Source organism: Protopterus annectens, chromosome 12.part0 (assembly GCF_019279795.1).
Source record: "Protopterus annectens isolate FY-2018-M chromosome 12.part0, PAN1.0, whole genome shotgun sequence".
Taxonomy (NCBI): Eukaryota; Metazoa; Chordata; order Ceratodontiformes; family Protopteridae; genus Protopterus; species Protopterus annectens.
This window is the reverse complement of record NC_056746.1, coordinates 188,232,063-188,252,235: the sequence shown is the minus strand read 5'-3', so window position 1 is coordinate 188,252,235 and position 20,173 is coordinate 188,232,063. Positions and strand designations below refer to the sequence as shown.

The 20,173-nt window shown below is 43.1% G+C and overlaps 1 protein-coding gene across 1 annotated transcript in view; it reads left to right on the top strand.

The window, feature by feature from the left end:
* The window catches only part of STUB1 (STIP1 homology and U-box containing protein 1), a 399,100-nt gene extending 380,682 nt beyond the window's left edge, over positions 1 to 18,418 (top strand). The window contains exon 8 of the mRNA XM_044088907.1: positions 11,776 to 18,418. Coding sequence (XP_043944842.1) covers positions 11,776 to 11,901 — 126 coding nt within the window. The 3' untranslated portion in view covers positions 11,902 to 18,418. The remainder of the gene's footprint in view (positions 1 to 11,775) is intronic.
* Positions 18,419 to 20,173: the final 1,755 nt, after the last annotated feature.

The following is a 20,173-nucleotide window of genomic DNA, read 5'->3' as shown; positions in this document are numbered from 1 at the left end:
CCCCTCACAGCTGACAACTACAGAAATTCTGCACAAGGACTTATCACAAGCAAGCATGGAAAGTGGATGCTCTTGTCATTCAGCTGGAAAAGTCTAACAGTATATGCTTTTCCTCCTCTACCTCTCCTCCCCAAGGTACTCATAAAGGTCAGACGAGAGAAGCCAAGAATTATTCTGATTGCCCGAGACTGACCACGCCAGCACTGGTACCCAATCCTAAAAAGCTTGTCTAAGGCCCAGCCTGGACATTGCCTCTAATTCCTCACTTACTGACCCAGCGAAACAATCCGATTCTGCACAGCCAACTCAGGACCCTAAATCTGGCAGCATGGTGGATAAATGTAACCATTCAAAGCACGCCTCTCTCTAAAGCAGTGATGGATGTTATTTTGGAGGCCAGGAAGCCCAGTACCAGAAAATCTTATGCAGAAAAATGGAAAAGATTCTGTGCTTGGAACCAGGCACAAGAAATTGACACATCTGTACCAAATATTCCTCAGATTTTGCAATACCTAACTGAGATGCTGGACAAAGGCCTATCCTTTCCATCAATTAAAATTCATGCCTCTGCCATTTCAGCTCATTACAATATGGAGCCTCCTATTTTTTCCCATCCATTGCTAAGGCAGTACCTCAGAGGGGCCAAAAACATAAGACCTCCAAGGAGAGCTCCAATACCTGCATTGGACCTCAATTATGTTTTGGAAAAACTCACACTGCCGCCTTTTGAGACAGCCAATACAGCTGATAAAAAGTTTTTTTATCTTGGAAAACAGCTCTGCTCCCAGCAATAACCTCTGCAAGACGAGTTTCAGAGTTACAGGCACTCATGGCTGTGGAACCTTTCATCATTTTCCATCCAGACAGGGTTTCTCTAAGGATGAACCCAACATTTATGCCTAAGGTAGTGTCCAGTGTGGCCCTTAACCAAACCATTCATTTGCCTACCTTTTATCCAAACCCACAGAATAAGGGTGAGAGACTTCTGCATTCCTTGGACATACACAGACAACTACGCTTCTACTTGGACAAAACTAAAGCTTTCAGAAAAACTGATCAACTTTTAGTGGCATATGCTGCAGGATCTCAAGGAAAGCCCATCTCAAAATAGACTATTTCAAAATGGATAGGCCACTGCATTCGTTTCTGCTACTCACAACATGGCAAATCAGTGCCCAAGGTCATTAGGCCTCATTCTGCCAGGGCAGCAGCCACTTTAGCAGCCTTTCTCAGAGGAGTACCAACCAAAGACATTTTAGAGGCTGCAACTTGGAGTTCAGTGCACACTTTTACAAAGCACTACCATTTACCTCTTTACTCTAAATCCAGAGCAGGCTTTGCCACTGCAGTTCTGCAAGTCCTTATAGCTTCTCCTAATCCTATTTAGGCCCAGCCACCCAACCTCAGCTTTGGGATTCAACCCAAGAGTAATGACTGCAACAGTGAAACCCGATGAACATAGTACAGTTGTGTACCTACCATAAATGTAGATGTTCGAGTCTATTCACTGTTGCAGTCCAGGTTACCCACCCACCATCCCCCTTTTCTTTGCTGGGACTTACCTGTACTTCTCTATCTTATACAACATATGTGGTGTATTTGCTTGTAGATGAAGGAAATGTTTATATTACTGCATGCATAATTACTGGCATAATATTTTTAGCCTACCATTTTGGGGGCACCTGACATCTGAGGCAAGAAAAACTGAAGAAAATGGCGTCAGCTGCATCTTTTATACCCGTGGCGCACTGACATCAGGGAAGAGGCGACAGCAACCGACACCGGACCTAGACTTTGGAATTCTGGCCGACTGTGGGTAGCCTGCCAGCAGGATAACCCAAGAGTAATGACTGCAACAGTGAATATACTCAAACATCTACATTTATGGTAGGTACACAACTGTACTTTTCCCACCCTCCAGCCCCCTTGTCTATCTCTCTCTCTCTCTCTCTCCTTCTCTATCTCTATTATTCCTCCTTACAGGGCTGTTGGTATTTACTTTTGACTGGTGGTGTTTTTCCACCATAACGTAGCTCCCTATTTGGGGGGCTCCTGACATTTGGGGTAAGAAAAACTGATGTAATTGCGTCAGCTGCCTGATGTCCTTCAAGAATGCAACTGCAGTCATAACATATGGGTTGTCCTGCCTCAGGCAGCCCTCGGTCGGCCGGATTCCAAAGTCTGGGTCCGACGTCGGCTGATGTCGCATTTCTCTCCGACGTCAGAGCGGCTGGAGTACATAAGCATCAGCCGACGCCATTTTCTTCAGTGTTTCTTGCCGCGCGGTGCCCGAAGCAGAAGCGGTTCGCAAGTGCCGGTCGGTCAGCTCCTGTATTCTTCGATTCCGAAGTCATCAAAAAAGCTAAGTACCCCGTTGGGGACCTTTTCTTGCCTCAGCCGATGTCAGAAATTACTGAAAAAGTTAACAATTGTCTTTCTTGTGGTAAACAAATACCTCATAAGGATTTCCACTCTTACTGTCTTCCTTGCCTTGGCCCAGACCACGATGTCTCAGCCTGTGTAGCCTGTGCTCGCTTCAACAAGCGCACTCAGGCGCCGGGCGGAGTTCGCTGAAGATTTTTTCGGCGAAACATTTGCTTATACAATGCCGTCGGAACTTCCGACATCGCAAACTCCCAAGAAACGAAAAGACCGGGACCGACATCCTCGGCCCGCGTCTACCACCGACTCCACGCCAAAACCTACCGCGAGTGCTCCGGTTCCCCCTGAGACGGTTATTCCACCGCTCCGAACCAAAGACACCGCATTACCGATGACTCCGATTCCGATTATCACTCCGACGCCAGTTATTGATTTTCCTCCGGATACCGAAACTGAGGAAATGCCCGAGACCATTGCTGTAGATAAGGTCACTCCTGCACGTGGAGCTGCCAGGCCTCCTATGGCCATGTCTATTAAGGCCTACACTAGGGCTAAGGCAGCCAGCAAGACCAAGCATCTTACTGCTAAAGCCTTACCTCAGCCTACTCCAGAGACACAAATTATGACTATGGCTGCTGACTTAATTTCTATGATTAGAGGTTCACAGGCCCATCCTGAGAGAGGATCCCAGCCTCCTTCTGATAAAAGGCCCGGGTTGAACCCTCTGACCCTATTCCTTCAGATGAAGATTCTGAGGACTCTGTCCACTCTGATGGCCAGGAAGAGCTCTTCCAGACCTATGAGGACTCGGATGCAGAGGATTCCATCCCCTCGGCCTCCCCTCCTGAGGATATTTCTTTTGGGGAAGTTCTGCATACCATGAGGGAACATTTCAAGTGGCAAGGCCAGGAATATTCTGATTCCAGAAAGCGCCTTCGAACTTTCCTTAAAAAGCCCCAGCACAGGCCCTTAGCTATTCCTCCTGTGCTTGATGTTTTGGATGATTTATTTTCTGACTCTAGTGTTACCCCTGATTCTCTTCCTCCTGCTCCAGCTATGCCACACAGGTATTACAGGGTCCCAGAAACACATTCCCATTTATTCAGGGCCCATACTGCTGATTTGGAAACTATTTCTCAGGGACCTAAAGGTGTTTCAGCTTCCACCTCTAAAAATCCTTTGCCCTCCAACAGGGAAGCTAGGTCTTTAGAGAGATGGGGAAAAAGGTTTACACCTCCACTACTTTATCTATGAGAGCTTTGAATTGCCTTTTTCATATGTTACAATATCAGGATTTCCTGTTAGAAGATTTACAGAAAACATTGGCCTCTCCTGATCCTTTAGACAGGAAGTCTTTGCAGGAAGCTGTACATAACTCTCAGCAAGTAAGCAATCACTTCCTGCAGTGTGGATATGATGCACTGGAAGCTTCATGTAGGGCAGCTATGACAGGGGCAGTCATTCGTAGACATGCATGGTTAAAAGATCAACCTCTACCAGATCATGTAAAGGCAAAACTCCTGGATGCACCTTTGGAAAAGAACAAGCTTTTTGGTGCTAATGCTAAGGATGTGTTAAAGTCCATCAAGGAAAAAGCAAAATCAGTTCAGACGATGAAAGATTTCCTCCAGGTTCAACCCCCCAGATTCAGTAGGAATTGGCCTTCAAAAAAATGGTCCTTTCCTAATCCTGAAAAATTTCAAAGGGGTAAAAACAGATGTGGCCGAGGAAGAGGACAATACAGAGGTCCTTACAGGAGACGACAATGGCAGCCAGCAAACCAAAGAAGTGACACAGGGGTTTCACCTGCCCCACAGCTACAGTCTCAATGACTTTCCTCTACTTCCGCGTACCGGGGAACAAATAGAAGCTCCCTTGGGTGGGAAATTATCTCTGTTTGCAGACAATTGGCACAGATTGACAAAGGACAAATGGATTTTGGACATTATAGGCCTTGGTTACAGGTTCCATTTTCATACCTTACCAAGAAAGCAAGGCATGCCAAACCTACCACAAAACCAGGTGGCAGAGGCTATCAAGCAAATCTCTCTGCTGACTCGGATGAAAGCAATAGAAAGAGTTCCACAACAAGAACAAGGCCAGGGGTTTTACTCAAGACTGTTCCTTGTTCCAAGAAAAGAATCTCAATGGAGACCAATACTGGATTTGTCCGCATTAAACACCTTTCTCATAGTACCAAAGTTCAAAATGCTGACTCTACAGCAACTCCTTCCCATGCTGGGCAAGGGGTCTTGGCTGATTACTCTGGACCTCAAGGAGGCATACCTGCATGTCCCTATCAGACACAGCTGCAGAAGATACCTCAGATTTCTTGCAGGGCCAGAGCATTATCAATTCTCAGCATTGCCATTTGGCTTATCTACTGCGCCCAGAGTATTCACAAAATGCCTGGCTTCAGTAATTGCTCGTTGCAGGCTCCAGGGGATCCAAATTTACCCTTACCTGGACGACTGCCTCATACAAGCGGACGACAAATTGATGTTGACAAAAAACTTGGACTATGTCATACGATTACTTCAAGCTCTGGGATACACAGTCAACTTCCAAAAGTCAAGACTTCAGCCATCCCAGCAAATAATTTTCTTAGGGGCCAAATTAGACACAGCCTCTCAAATGGCTTACCTAACAGAAGACAAGCAAGAGAAGTTAACTCTTCAAAGGTTTGGCAAAACTTACCCAGATGACTGCAAGGAGATTCCTACAGGCCCTGGGTTACATGGCATCCTGCATTTGGTTCCATTAGCAAGACTACACATGAGAAAGCTTCAATGGTACCTAAAAAGCCTATGGTCTCAGCATAGCAACAACTTAGAGACAACCATACCGCTCATTCCATGCCTACAAAAGGAATTCCTATGGTGGGCCTCGGTAAGCCAGGCAAACACAGGTATGTCATTCAAAAAAACACAGATAACACAGACCATGACCACAGACACCTCAGACCTTGGATGGGGGGCACACATGGAAGGCAGGTGTATACAAGGACAATGGTCTCCAAAGGAAACACATCTGCATATAAACCAAAAGGAAATGCTGGCAGTAATGCATGCCATCGAGGCCTTTCAACACCAACTTCAGCAAGGCCATTTACTGATACGGACAGACAACACCACTGTGATGTGGTATATAAACAAGCAAGGGGGCACCCATTCTTACCCCCTTTGCAGACTGACAATGCAGCTTTGGGAAAAATCACTGAGCCTAAACATTCACTTACAATCCCAGTTTGTTCCAGGCAAAGACAATGTGCTGGCGGACAACCTAAGCAGGAATTTCACAGATCCACACGAGTGGAGGTTACATCCGAAGATCTTCACACAGCTCACTTCAACATGGGGCAGGCCAGAAGTAGACCTATTTGCCTCTCACCTCAACCATCATCTACAAAAATTCTGCTCAAGGACATACCATCCACAAGCTTGGAAAATAGATGCTCTCTCATTCAACTGGAACTTCCTAAAAATCTATGCATTCCCACCTCTGCCACTGATGACCTCAGTATTACTAAAGATCAAAGCAGAGACCCAAGGGGATCCTAATAGCCCCGGACTGGCCAAGACAACACTGGTATCCACTACTACGGAGCATATGTCACACCAAGAAGTGGGCCCTTCCCCAATGGCCTCTACTTTTGACTCAACACAACTTCAAAACAGTGCATCCAAACCTTCAGACACTGCAGCTAACAGCCTGGGAGATCTCATGAATAACCTCAACCTATCTCTCTCCAAGGAAGTTCAGCAGATACTAACAGAGGCTCGAAGACCATCCACCAGAAAGGTTTACTTAGCAAAATGGAAGAGATTCAGCATTTGGAATACCAGCAAGGGACATGATGCATCATTATTGAACATCCCACTCATCCTGGAATATTTGGCAGATATGCTAAAGAATGGACTCTCATATTCTTCCATAAAGATACATGCATCAGCTATTTCAGCTAGATATAACACTGATCCGCCTGTCTTTTCACATCCTTTGCTAAGGCAATTCCTCAGGGGAATCGAGAACATTAAGCCACCAAGAAAGGCTCCAGTGCCAGCCTGGGACCTCAATTTTGTTCTAGAAAAACTGACTCTACCTCCATTTGAGCCAGCATCTTCAGTTGACTTGTAATTTCTCTCATGGAAGACAGCTTTCCTGTTGGCAATTACCTCAGCAAGAAGGGTTTCGGAACTACAGGCCCTAATGGCAATACCACCGTTCATAATTTTCCACAGAGACAGGGTTTCATTAAGGACCAACCCTACTTTTATGCCAAAGGTGGTATCTAGGGTTTCTTTAAATCAAGCTATTCATCTGCCTGCTTTCTTCCCCAATCCTGAGAATAAGGGGGAAAGACTGTTACATACCTTGGACATTCACAGACAACTTCGATACTACCTGGACAGAACCAAGACCAGTAGGAAGTCTGAACAACTTTTTGTAGATTACGCCCCTGCAGTCCAAGGAAAAGCAATTTCAAAACAGACTATTTCAAAATGGATTGGACATTGCATCAGATTCTGTTATTCCTTTCATGGAAAGACTGTTCCAGCCAATGTCAGACCACATTCCACCAGAGCTACAGCCACCTCTACAGCATTCTTAAGAGGGATGACTACTAAGGACATTCTAGAAGCTGCTACATGGAGCTCTGTGCATACATTTTCCAAACACTACAATCTCCCTCTATACTCCAGATCCAGAGCAGGCTTTGCTTCGGCAGTCCTGCAGGGTTTGATTGCCACACCATCTTTTTCCTAGAGCATTCCTCCTCCCCAGCTAAGCTATGGTATTCTACCCATATGTTATGACTGCAGTTGCATTCTTGAAGGACATAGTACAGTTTTGTACCTACCATAAATGTAGATGTCCGATAGACATGCAACTGCAGTCGGATTTTCCCTCCCTCCATACCCCTCTATGCCTAGGGTCCACTCCTATCCCTGTTTCTCTTAGCTGGGGATATCTGTTATGGTGTATCTGTTTATTGCTCATTTATTTGTCTGGAATCCTGTTTTTGTCTTCCAATTTGATTACAGCCTTCCTTGGAGGGCACCTGGCATCTGGGGCAAGAAACACTGAAGAAAATGGTGTCGGCTGATGCTTATGTACTCCAGCCGCTCTGACGTCGGAGAGAAATGTGACATCAGCCGACGTCGGGCCCAGACTTTGGAATCCGGCCGACCGAGGGCTGCCTGAGGCAGGACAACCCATATGTTATGACTGCAGTTGCATGTCTATCGGACATCTACATTTATGGTAGGTACAAAACTGTACTTTTTTATCCTTCAAAGGAGCTGATTTTGTGGTTTGACCTTACCAAGGAAGACATTACAGTAGGAGGTGTGCAGCACTCTCCCATATTAGTGAGGACCAGATCTGATATGGTTGCACCCCTGGTTGGTGTATTGACAGTCTGGTGCAGGGAGTTTGTTTTTACAAAATCCAGGAATCTCTGTGGCTGTAAATTTGGTGTCATATAGGATTCCCAGTTAATAGTGCAGTAATTAAAGCTGCCCCTATGCACAAAGGTGGAGCGTCCACCAGTCCACGAAATTATAAGACCCATTAGCCTAACTACGAAAACCACCAAAAAGAGAAACAGGAACTGGATGCACTCGAGTTTATTCTGGTACCTCGGCTTCCACAGCCTTCAAAGGATTCCTTTGAAGGCTGTGGAAGCCGAGGTACCAGAATAAACTCGAGTGCATCCAGTTCCTGTTACTCTTTTTGGTGGTTTTCGTATTTATAAGACGTTGGTTTTTTTTTTTACCATTAGCCTAACTAGCCTGATCTGCAAGGTTATGGAGCAGATTATCATGGACCTCATTAACAAGGACATTGACAACCTCCAGACACTCAATCCTACCCAGTTTTGTTTCGTCAAGGGGAGGTCATGCCTGGTAAATTTGGTTGACTTGTTTGGACAGTCACCAAAGCCATGGACAAGGGGAAGACTGTGCATACCGCGTACCTTGACCTGGCCAAAGCCTTTGTTACTATTCCACACTCTGGTATAATAGACAAACTCTCTCAACTGGACAGCAATCCATGTGTTTCCAAATGGGTAGCAAACTGGCTGACTGATAGAATTCACATAGTCAAAATGAGGGAAGCCGCCTCAAGCAGTAGACCCATAACAAGTGGTGTACCCCAGAGGTTGGTCTTGGGGCCTCTGTTGTTTGGGATATACTTTTCTGAGGTGCAGGCCAAACCCAGTGGGCTATGGCTGACCAGGTTTGCAGATGACTGCAAACTGTGCACTGTCCTCAATTCCCGTAGTGATGTGGACATCCTCCAAGCGGGTCCACCCAAACAAATGACTGGTGCCAGAAACATGGCCTTAAACTGAATGCCAAAAAATGCATCATCATCCCCTTTAGAGAGAGTGATGTCCCCACAAATTATCACATTAATTATAAGGTCCTAAGCATGCAATCAGTTGTGAGGAACTTGGGCACCCAGGTTGATAGCAAACTGACTTTAGACCAACATATTGCTTCCATTGTACAGAAACTTTTCTACATGACCCACCTCATTAGTAAGGGTATCTCATCCAGGGACAAGGTGGTCATAACATCCATGTATTCTTCATCTGTAGGGCCCATTGTTGAGTACAATGTCCCTTTTGGCATGTACCTCACAAAGCACATGCAGCAGCTGGAGAGACAACAGAGGTTCCTCACCAGGAGAATCCAGGGCCTCAAACATCTGCCCTACACAAATAGGCTAAAGGCCTTGTCCCTGTACTCCCATCTCATACAGACTCCTCAGAGTTGACCTCTGTCAGGCATACAAAGCAATCTCGGACCCCACCTTGATGGGACTGCTGCATATCCGCAAAAGCTCCACTCGAGTAACCCACATGTGTGACCTCAGCCTGGTCTATGACATCAATAGGACTTGTTGGAGGGTCAGATTTGTGTCCCAGAGACTCCCCCTTCTGTAGAATAGACTCCCTCTCCACATCAAGCAGAGTACCTCATTAACCATTTTTAAGCACAACCTGGATAACTGGATAGGGAACAGCAAATACACCCCTTGTATTCCACCCGAATCCCTGCTGGACAGGGGCATCGGGTGCTGTCTTGTCGGAACATGGTCTAAATTCTTGGCTAGGCTTGTAAGGGTCTCAGGCCAGTAGCCTAGTAACTTCCTATGATCCATGAATATTGTATTGAGTAGGATGGTGAGTGTTTCCAGTAAGTTTAAATACATGGTATGGGTTTCCTAGGTTATAGAAGGGGGACTTATAACTTGCAAGGAAGTGGTATTGGATTTTGCCCATGGTGATTTGAACATGGAGCAGTTCAAGTGCATTGTCCTGTTTGAGCAGCTTTGAGATATATTTATTTTTGATGTAAATCGAGACACCTCCACCTTTAGTCCCTGTCTGTGTAGTAGCTGGTTTAAATGTGTGGAAGGCATTATAACCTTGCACGATCGGTGTTCTTTCTGTGGCTTTAAGCTTTTTTTGGACCTTATGCTATGATTTTGAAAGCTGAGAGGCTGAGAGGTATGCTACAAGGTGGGAAAATTTCTCAGAGATAGAAGTAACACTTGTAGAGCCAAAAACACCAAAAAGGAACTGAAGTAAACCAACAAGGTAATAAAAAGAAAAACATTCCGCATCAGCTCAAGATGCAATAGAGATTTTTAATAAAACAGCCATTAAAAACGCAACAAAACATACTATGTTAAGCGCTTTCGTCTTAAAACCAAAAAGACATCATCGGAACAGTGTGTATAAAAACTGAGAATACTTAAATTCCCTCTTCTAGGTTACCGCCCACTCAAGTAATGCAGTAGTAATTGAATCCATTTCTAAAGGGCCAGGTTCTAATTCAAGCTCTAGAAGACCTTGCTGCAAATGCAGTGCATAGCAAATATAAAATATTGATATAGCAAGTGGAAAAAAACATTGTCAAGCACAAACAATGCATGCCCTTCTTTTAGGTTCACTTATGATGGATATATTGGCATTTAACCCTGGGAAGGCTGTGGCATCAAGCTTTAGTTGCCAAAGCGTCTCTCGGTGTAGTCAAACGTTTTTCCAGTCCCCCAAATAAACAGTAAACCAAACCTGTTTGAGAACTAGGAACTGGAATTTTTTAAAACCACTACATTGAGTTGCATGACGTGTCAGGGCGCTTTTGTTGACTTTTGCAGACTGTATAGGTGTTGATATAGAACCAAGAAAGATGAGTGGATTACTTAAACTTGATTGTTAAACTTTAATACTTGATAAGCAGATGAATGCATACTGCGAAATGATAATAGTAGTGCTTCCAAAGGTGTTTTCTTCCCATCCACTTTGTTGCAGAACAGTATAAGATTTAGGTAGTTTTAATGTGTGATAGATTCCAAAAATAAAACGTGTGTGTGTATGTATAAATATATATATATATATATATATATATATATATATATATATATATATATATATATATATATATATATTTATGTTGGGGAAAACGTAATAAATTGTATTTTTACCTAGTGAGGATTATTTGAGTTTATGTATTAAATCTGGTTTCCATTTTGTGTGGCATGTGTGGGCGTAGTTCTTTGAAAGAATCAATCCCACACATGTAAGATTTCAGAACCTATTTGCTAATTTTCCTTGTACATTAAATGTTTTCACCATGCTAAAATGTTTGCAAAATAACTAATGTCAGGGCATTGCTGTGCAGGCATTTGAATTTTCTGTACTGGAATTGTTTAGGGAGCTCATGCATGCCTACAGTGTAGAGAGTACTTTCATTTTGGGAAGCTCGTGCTTACAGAGTAGAGAGTATGTTCATTTTGGATGCTCATACCTAAAGTGATGGGTTTGTGGGGGGAGGGGTGGTCTGTGTGTGTCTGTCTGTGTGTGTCTGTCTGTGTGTGTCTGTCTGTGTGTGTCTGTCTGTGTGTGTCTGTCTGTGTGTGTGTCTGTGTGTGTGTGATTAACTCCAACTCTTTACACCTGTATAGACAGAGTTATGTGTGGTACAATGCATTAGCATTCAGCAGAGCTCAGTATTAACTTTCTGGAGTTTTGTAAACGCACATTGTTTTTGCTGTTTGAAAAATGATACTCTTGTGTGGTTAAAGGTAATAACATTTTTTTTCTGGCGATTCAGAGATAAAATGAAAGAAGGATAACTTGTTTATAAAGACAGAAGCTACTGGAAACATGAATTGATGATACTTAACACTAGTCTGTCCTTTTAATGAAGTGTGGTACTTTGATTTCTGTGTCATAGCCAGCATTCCAGAGCACTGAACCCACTATGAGCTAAATAGGTAATTCAGGATGCAGTGGACATTACCAAAATTCACAGATAAAGCAAAATATGTATGTCTTTGGCTGTTGTGTACTGAATTCTTTTTTTTTTTCCCCAGCGAGTTGGACATTTTGACCCCGTTACACGAAGTCCTCTTATGCAAGATCAGCTGATCCCCAACCTGGCTATGAAGGAAGTGATTGATGCATTCATATCAGAGAATGGTTGGGTGGAAGATTACTGAATTGTGTTGAACAAAAATATACCTCACTGGACATGCACTTTACCACTCTAGGCCATAGCTATGGTCAGTGGTACACTAATTTTCTTTTCTGCTCCGTGTATCATACACTGACTTTTAAGACCATGGGGCAGTCTAGAATCTGTAATTTATTGTAATGCGTGTATTATCTTTGATTTTTGTCTATAGTAACAATATTTTTTTCACAGGTGACTTAATACATGCAGAGTTTGTGAAAGGGTGTCTTGCCTGTGTACCCTTGAAAAACTGCCACAGCCTTGCTGCTGCTCTTTTAGCAATATCATTCAGGTGTAACAAAGTGTCTGATGGCTGGATCCATCTTCAGTCACCCTTAGGTCTAAAGCTACAGGTGTTAGGATAGCCAAACACACACGACTTTTCCCATGTTGTTTTCCCTCTGCTATCTCGTAATGTACTGCATTAGTTCCTTTGTCCATCTGTTTGTGGCTGTGTTTTGCTCAGCATTGGTTTCCAGATGGCCCAGACTACATATATGTGTGTGTATAAATTATCTTCTTTGTTGAAAGGCACTTTTTGTCATCGCTTTAATTTCATGAGCAACTCTTTTCTCCTACAAGTAGGGTTATTTTATTACTGCTGTACCCCTTTGGGCTTTGGACAGTTTCCTTTTTTTGTAAATTAGTTTTTTAATATTTGAATTTTATCTCCCTCTTTTTTGTCTGCGAGAAATTAACTTTCTTACTGCAGTTTTTGATAGCTCATTATTCCTTTCATTTCTTAGCACTGTGAGTTTTACTGCTCATATTCCCACCTTTGCTGGGGGAACTCCTTTCAGCATTTTTTTTTTTGGCTGTTACCAAATATTGTTATTTGTGTTTATTCTCATGCAGCTTTGGAGTCTGGAATTCACAAGTGTCCTTATGGGGAAAAGAGTACCCTCAAGGCAATCACATGTAGGTGCCTGTTCTGTCTGGGCAAGGGCCATCACACTGAAAGATGCGATATCTGTAAGATTTTCACCCCAGCCTTGTAATTGTCAGTTGGGCACTGAACCTGTCACCTTTTGGCCACTGTCCCGAGACTAATAAACTTTGAAAGTTCAAAAGGCACTGCCATTCATCTTCAGTCTCTGAGAAGGCTAACTTAGCTATGGAGCCTCCAGTTAAGCAGACTGCCATGCAGGTGGTAGACTACATAGTCTACAGTTCTTTTGAGGCTTAGCTCGTAGAATGGCTGGCTTTCTTACTGGTTCTGGCTTCCTTTCCTTTGGAGTCCATGTCATAGAGGCTTGAGTACCAGCACCACCAGTACTGAGTTGTGACTCCACACTGCTGATTGCTTTTATGCTGGATATTCTATTTTTGTCAGGTTGTGATGGTCTGGCAGCTTTAATCCACCTTAGTGTGTGTTCCTCCCACACTTGCCTGCTTCATCAGCAGTCGGATTGGTATAACTTGCACCCCCCCACCTCGTACTGGCAGGTGAGTCCTGGGGAAGGGGAGAGCGTGAACCTCAGTGATGCCACAGCTAATCACAGGAGCATAGTAGTTAGGTTGCTTGCCATGAAACCCTTTGCTTGCTGGCATTGCACATTTGTAGTCCATAAGGCATGACTTTAGAAATATCCTACCCCATTCTCAAGGTTGCCATCCCATTCTGTCAGTCTGGTGACCATTCTAAGCACCAGTGTCCACAGGAGGTGCAAGTAATTGTCTGCCTCGACCAAGCCTGTATGGTAGCTCACCCCCCCCCCCCCAAGAAAAGGATGAGCAAACAAAGTCTTGTCACTCCTTTTCTTTCCACATTGGAAGTGGCAGGTGCCTGATCCACTAATCGGACTGGAGCTATAGGTGGGACTTCCTCCTCCTGCACCAACGGAGCTGGCTTCAATTGGTTGGTGATTTGGATAATGGGAGGTTGGTGGGGACTGTGGTAGTAGTGCAGCATCATTTGGCCTGAACATTGCTTCTATGCTGGGTCTCAAGTTGGCGCTCAATCTGCCCTTTTGTCTCCTGGAATTTGGATTATTCCTTCTTGATGCTCACTTTTGCAGCACCAACTACATTTAAGTCAGCATTGTTGTTTATAATGCCAATATTGATGGGTCCTCTTACTGTGGCTTTTGTTCCCCCTCTGTTCCTCATCAGATGCTGTTTGGTTAGGTGGGATGTTGACATTGATTCAGGATCAACTGTATTTGTCTCCAGCTGGACTCTGTGCTTCTCCAGTCAGGGTTTGGGAGCTATTATTGGTATAGCATCTTATCTCTATACACAAATGTTGATTTTACTCCCTCCTCCTGGTGGTATACTTGGGTATGTTGCCCTGGCACCAGTTCACCTTTTTTCTGAATCCCTTGCCTTCAGTCTTTGACTATATGGGCTTCCCATAGTGTCCAGTTTGCTTTGGTTTCAGCTGCAGCCGTGATCTGGCCTCTTCTGTAGCTCTGCTGGCCTGCCAGTTTCCTAGGGATAACAGCAGGGCTAAAGCTTGTAAGAGAAGTCAGGCCATCTCCTTTCGGACCCAAGTTTTCCCCTTTATCCTTATGTTCAGGATCACTCCCCCTGGGGCACAAAGGAAAGCTAGGTGCAAAAGGAAGCACCTTGACTTCTGTATGGAGCCTCCCACACCTGACCTAGATAAGCTGGACACAAGCTCTCCATCATTCTTTCCTTCCCATGGCTGACCCCACATTTGAAGAGATCCTGGAATTAATGTGCTGGAAGTGGGGTATGGCTTTGCAGACCTCGTGTCCTCCTCGGAAAGGGCTCTTCAGAAGACTTTCAAGTCTGTCAGAGAAGTCTTTATGGGTGTTTCCTGTGGTAGTGCATATTGTCAGGATAGCTACCAAGACTGCCAAGGTCACCTGTGGCAAAGTGTCTGATGCCCTGAAGAAGGCCAGAGTGTTGCAGCTTCCCAGGCTCCATGTCTTTTGGCTGTGGACTCCCAAGTCAGATACTTAGTCCCACTCCTACTGTTCAAGAGCTGATCACTCCTGAAGCCCATTTCTGCACATTTATCACTTGCCCTAAGGGTGGTATCACACCTAAGTCACGACGAAGTTCACGGCATTTGCCAGATGAGCAGAATAATCACAAGTCTTACCCAGTCATTTATACTTTCAACAGTGACCAACCTTAAATAAAGCCCTGGCTAAGACTCAGGCAGTCTGTGTTCATTTAGATGCTTGGGCATCTGACAGTCTTGTAAGGGATGAATGGCATACTTATCCTGGGGGAGAGACTGTGTCTGATGTTTCTTTGCTAGGTTCTTGTAGAGGCTGAACCTCAGAGAGATGTTGAACTTTGTGGAAGGTAGCATAACTGCCCCAGGGTTGGGGCAAATGCTCAAGTTATTCTCTGTTGTCTACCCATCATGACAGTGTTTTCAGCACATGGGAGTGGAACTTTGGGCAAGAAAAACTCTGCAAGCCTGAGTACGATGATTCCTGTATAACCCTGTCTCACTCCTGGTGCCTGACAAACTTTTAGCCCTGTCAGCCCGTGCATAGAGAAGGATTTCATGCTTGAAGTGCTCATGGTAAGGAACAACCTCAGACATATTATCTTTGTCTGGATTTCCATTCATTCAGTCTCCACATCCTGGGACTCAGCATTGGAAGTCCTGACATTTTAAACAGTTACTGTTCGTTACACTTCTTTGCAGATGGGGAAGCCCTGATGTGATCTGACTAGTGCTAAGTGCAGTGACTTCTTCCTATCACCAAAGAACCCTTGACAGATGATGTAGGTCATTCGATGCTGATGTAACTTCTTTCCACTTTCCCCCTTCATTTGACTGCATTTGTCTATAAAGTGAGGCTTCTCAAGGCCAAGGTCATCCTTGCTGTCTTGTCAAGTCTGGCTGTCCCTTTTGCTGCCTCATTTGCTGGAAAATCCATTTTTTTCTAAGACAGCCAAAATCTTACTGTCATGCTAGTTAGATAGGTTTTACTTGAGTATCCATTTACTACAGCCCACAGCTTGGTTTTTGCTGCTCCTATAGTTGTTAATAATTATTCCTTTTTGGAGAAGGCTATTTCAGACATTTCTGCATCCCAGAAACCAACAGAAAGAAAACTGAAATAAATGGACAGAAACCTCTTTGTGAACCAGTACCTCATTTTGACCTCTCTCTTTTATACTGCAAAAGTTAACTCGAGCTCCTTTTTGGATCAGCTACTTCAGTGTAGCTCAGATCTGTTCCTTGGATAATTGTCTTTTTAGTAGCTGTTATTTTTGGTTGGAAGATATCTGAGATTTAAGCTGAATCTCCTTACTTGGTCTGTTACAAGAACCATATCTCCCTTCAAACTAACCTTTCCTTTGTACTGAAGATGGCTCTGGCATTCTACTTGAATCAGATTATTCATTTGCCTGTTTTTATTTCTTAAGTTACGCTACCCAAAGGTAGTATATCTTACCCCTGCCTAGATGTTAACAGGCAGTTTAGATATGTGGACATTCTTGGATGTTTACCTCTCTTATACTTTTATGACGTTGGGCCAAAAGATTTTCAAAGTCACCTTATCCAGATAGTTTTCTCTCTGCAACATGATTTGCTGTTACTCTTGACGCTTGGTGTTCCTAAGACCCTTACCAATAAGACCTTGGTCTTTTCCTCCTTCAGGAGTGCTTTGGTGGACAGTGTCTTTATGGCTATTACATGGTCTTCCTTAAACACATTTATTAAGACTTCTAGGTTGACTGTGTTTACGAATCTGGAACCACTGTGTTGAGGGATATTTTGTCCCAGGACATTCCATCAGGAAGGTTACTGAGGAAGGACCTACTTCTATAAGATGTGAAAGCTAAGTACTTACAATGACATTTGATGTGTAATAAGTGTGTCCATTCTCAGTAATGACTTTTCCCTCCTTAGTACTTTTGTGGGCTTAGTTCTTGAGTTCTAGTTGTCTCAGATGACTACCTTTTTTGAGAAAGAAGGTGTTGCAATGTATTATGAGATATGGAAGAAGAGCAGCCACTTGGAAGCGTTTGGAGTGCCAAGTAATCCTAATGTCTGCAGCCTTGGTCCTAGAAGTTACTGAAGATGATCCTACTCCAACAAGGTCTATCATTACGGTAAACACACAACTCTCACTTTGAGGAAGTTAGTTTTGTACTTCCCTTTTTGGTTCACAAAAATCATATAAGTTGGCAAAATTTAAAATGTGAATATTTAGGAATGAGAAGGTAGTCTGGAATTATGTTAAGTTCGGAGTTTAAAGTTACAAAGTCCTGGAGTTTTTGGATTTACTTTCATAAAGCTATTTATATCTTGCTGTCCTTTGTGTAAGGCACAGACTTTTTAAACATCTGTTGCTTTACCAATTTGAATTCTTATCAAATAATTAAGTCTGAGGACAGTTTTACCATATTTTTCTTTCTATACATTGTGCTTGACATTTTAATCTAGTACAACAAAGGTTTAAGAGTGGGAAGATCTAACTGGAGACTGGTGTGTCTCCTTGCTTTCAGATCTTTGTTAAACTGTGAGGCAGCACACAGAATGTATTGTTTAGGGCTTGCTTAATTACTAAAATTGCATAACATTTTTGTGCAAATGATAGAGGAGTCATTTTTTGGGGAATGGATTAAAATCTGCTTGCTGATGACTGATGCCTTGTAGCCTTAAACTGCCATTTTGATATGAATGCCTTATTAATAATGGCATGCTTGTCATTAAATGCCATTTTTCTTTGCCATCTGATGGCATGCTTTTTTTAAATGACATTTTACTTTACCCTGTGAAGGTGTATTTCTGAAATGAGTACATTCTGTTTGCTGTCTATGAAAAAGGACTACATGCTTCTCTACTGGTTTAAATGGTTTCAGGCCAAGCATGTCTGTTTTTTATGGTGATATATTGAATTTAAAAGGGTATGTGATGGAATTGTCACCATTGTCAAGAGGTTTTGAATCCTAAAGTGCATTCATTATGATACTGTGAGAAGTCATATTGGCACTGTGACAGAAATTAATCACCTTGGGCAGTAGATTCTCAGGAGTGATTTGGAAGTTTGAAAGTTTCATTGTAACAGTTTTACATTTCGGGGAAGGAGCTTGACATTTTTTCATCACATGCAATAGCGTGTTACTAGCTTTCTGACCGACTTATTTGTACTTACCAGCTCTTGGGTTTCATTTTGGCCCAGCTAATTAGCACTTCACACATAAGAAAAGAACCGTACTGATGTTAGTGTTTCCTTGCACCTACCTGGTTCTGTTCCTTTGCAGTGAAATGTAGCTGTTTTTTGGGAACATGATTGTCTACAGATTTCCAATCACCATATAATTGCATTTCAGTTGCCACCCCGTTCCTCCAAACACACACAACAAGCATTTCATTCTGATGGTTGAAGGAAGTCCTTAGGATAACATTAGCAAGTGTTAAGCTATTAATACCTTTTGGGCTCCAGGAAGTATGTTAAATGTTTCATTTCTGTATTACACTTTACTGGAGAGCTTGTGCCACTTCTCATTTGGAAGGATTAACATTGTAAATCAGTAGAATTTTTAATAAAATATAAACTTTTGTGATGGTTTTGTGTTTTTAGTCCTGTAGTGGTATAACAGAGTACTTTCTGTATTTTTATTAACGAGTTCTTGCCCTTACACTTAACAGTTTGCTTACTTTTTGGCAGAATATCTCCGTGTACATGCAAAAAAAAAAAGTTATGGCTTACCATAATGTTCCACCTGTGATGTCGATCTTTACTTGTCCTTGATTGTAGGTTCGGTTCTTTATCTCTGAACTGACTCAGCCGTTACTCCAGCTCAAGTCTTCCAAAAACTCTCAAGCTTAGCTCTACCCAGAATGCTCCTCTCAAGATTACCTCAGAGCGAGTTTGCATAAGATAGTGACAGACAGGAATAACAGATCCGAGACCATGTCTGTATTTATAAAGGAATAATACAATTTATTCGGATAGATCCGTTCAACCTACAGGGCCTAAAGGCAGGGGGATGGAGGGTGGGATGTCAGGGATGTGAAGATCGACAACACAGATGGAACTTTATGGTAAGGCATAACTTCTTTATCTGATGTTGTCAATCTTCACTTAATCCTTGACTGTGGGAGGGAGTCCCCAGCTACCCAAATCTTGGAAGGTCTCAGAAGAATATTCCTGAGCACCATCGAACTAAATCATGTTTGTCCACTAGAGACCAGATCCAGCTTGTAATGAGTAATAAAGGTATGCAGGGATGACCAAGTAGCCGCTGCACATATATCATCTATAGAAGCTCTGGCATGGAAGATTGCACAAGTGGCTGTTGCTCTTGTAGAATGTGCCTTTACAGGTCCTTGCAATTACACTTCCGTTTTGTTATAAATGAAGGTTGTGCAGTCCTTGAGCCGTCTAGCCAGAGTAACCTTAGAAACTGGTTTGCCTGGGTAGCAGAAAAGAATGAAACAAACAGCTGATCAGATTTTCTGAATTACTTTGTTCTGTGCAGGTAAAAACTGCCTGTGAACATCTAGCAAATGTAAACAATATTTTCTTTTGTTTGAAAATTTGGGAAAGAATACAGGAAGTTGTATAGTCTGATATTATTGTCGGGTACTACTTTTGGTAAAAAGGATGGATTTGTTCACAAAGGCACCCTGTCCTTTTGAAAGATTGGGAAAGATAAGGCCTGCAACTCAGATATTCTCCTTGCAGAAGTAATAGCAAACAAAAAAGAGGTTTTCCGAGATAAATACTTAAAATCACAATTTGCATAAGGTTCAAATGGGGAATTAAAGATTGCAGTACCAGATTCCAGACCCAAGGTGTAGACAGATCCTTGTGTGGAGGTCTCAGCAGTAAGGTTCCTTTCAGAAAGGCCTTACAAAGTTTGTATGACATTAGAGCTGTATCATTTAGACCAGTATGAAAATTTGAAATTGCAGCTAGATGAACCCGTATAGTTGAGGAGGAAACCCTTGCCTGGAAAAGCGATGCTAAAATTTCCAAGACATTATAATCTGGTGCAGAATATGGGTCGAGATTACTGTCTGAAGCCTATTTTGAACATTTTTGCCACTTGCTGCTGTATAATCATCTAGTCTAAGGTTTTGGGGAGGCTAGAACTATTTGTTGAATTGGCAGTCATTGGAACTGGAGAAGCCACGCAGTGTACTTGAGATTTTGAAGATTCAGATGATGAATAAGTACCTCTGGATGGGGACAGTAGGTCAGGAGCTGGGTCCAGCATCCAAGGTTTTCAAATTGGGTGAGGCCAAAGAAAGGGAAGCCATATCTGTCGAGGCCAGAATGGGGCAATGAGAATTATCCTGTTCTTCCACC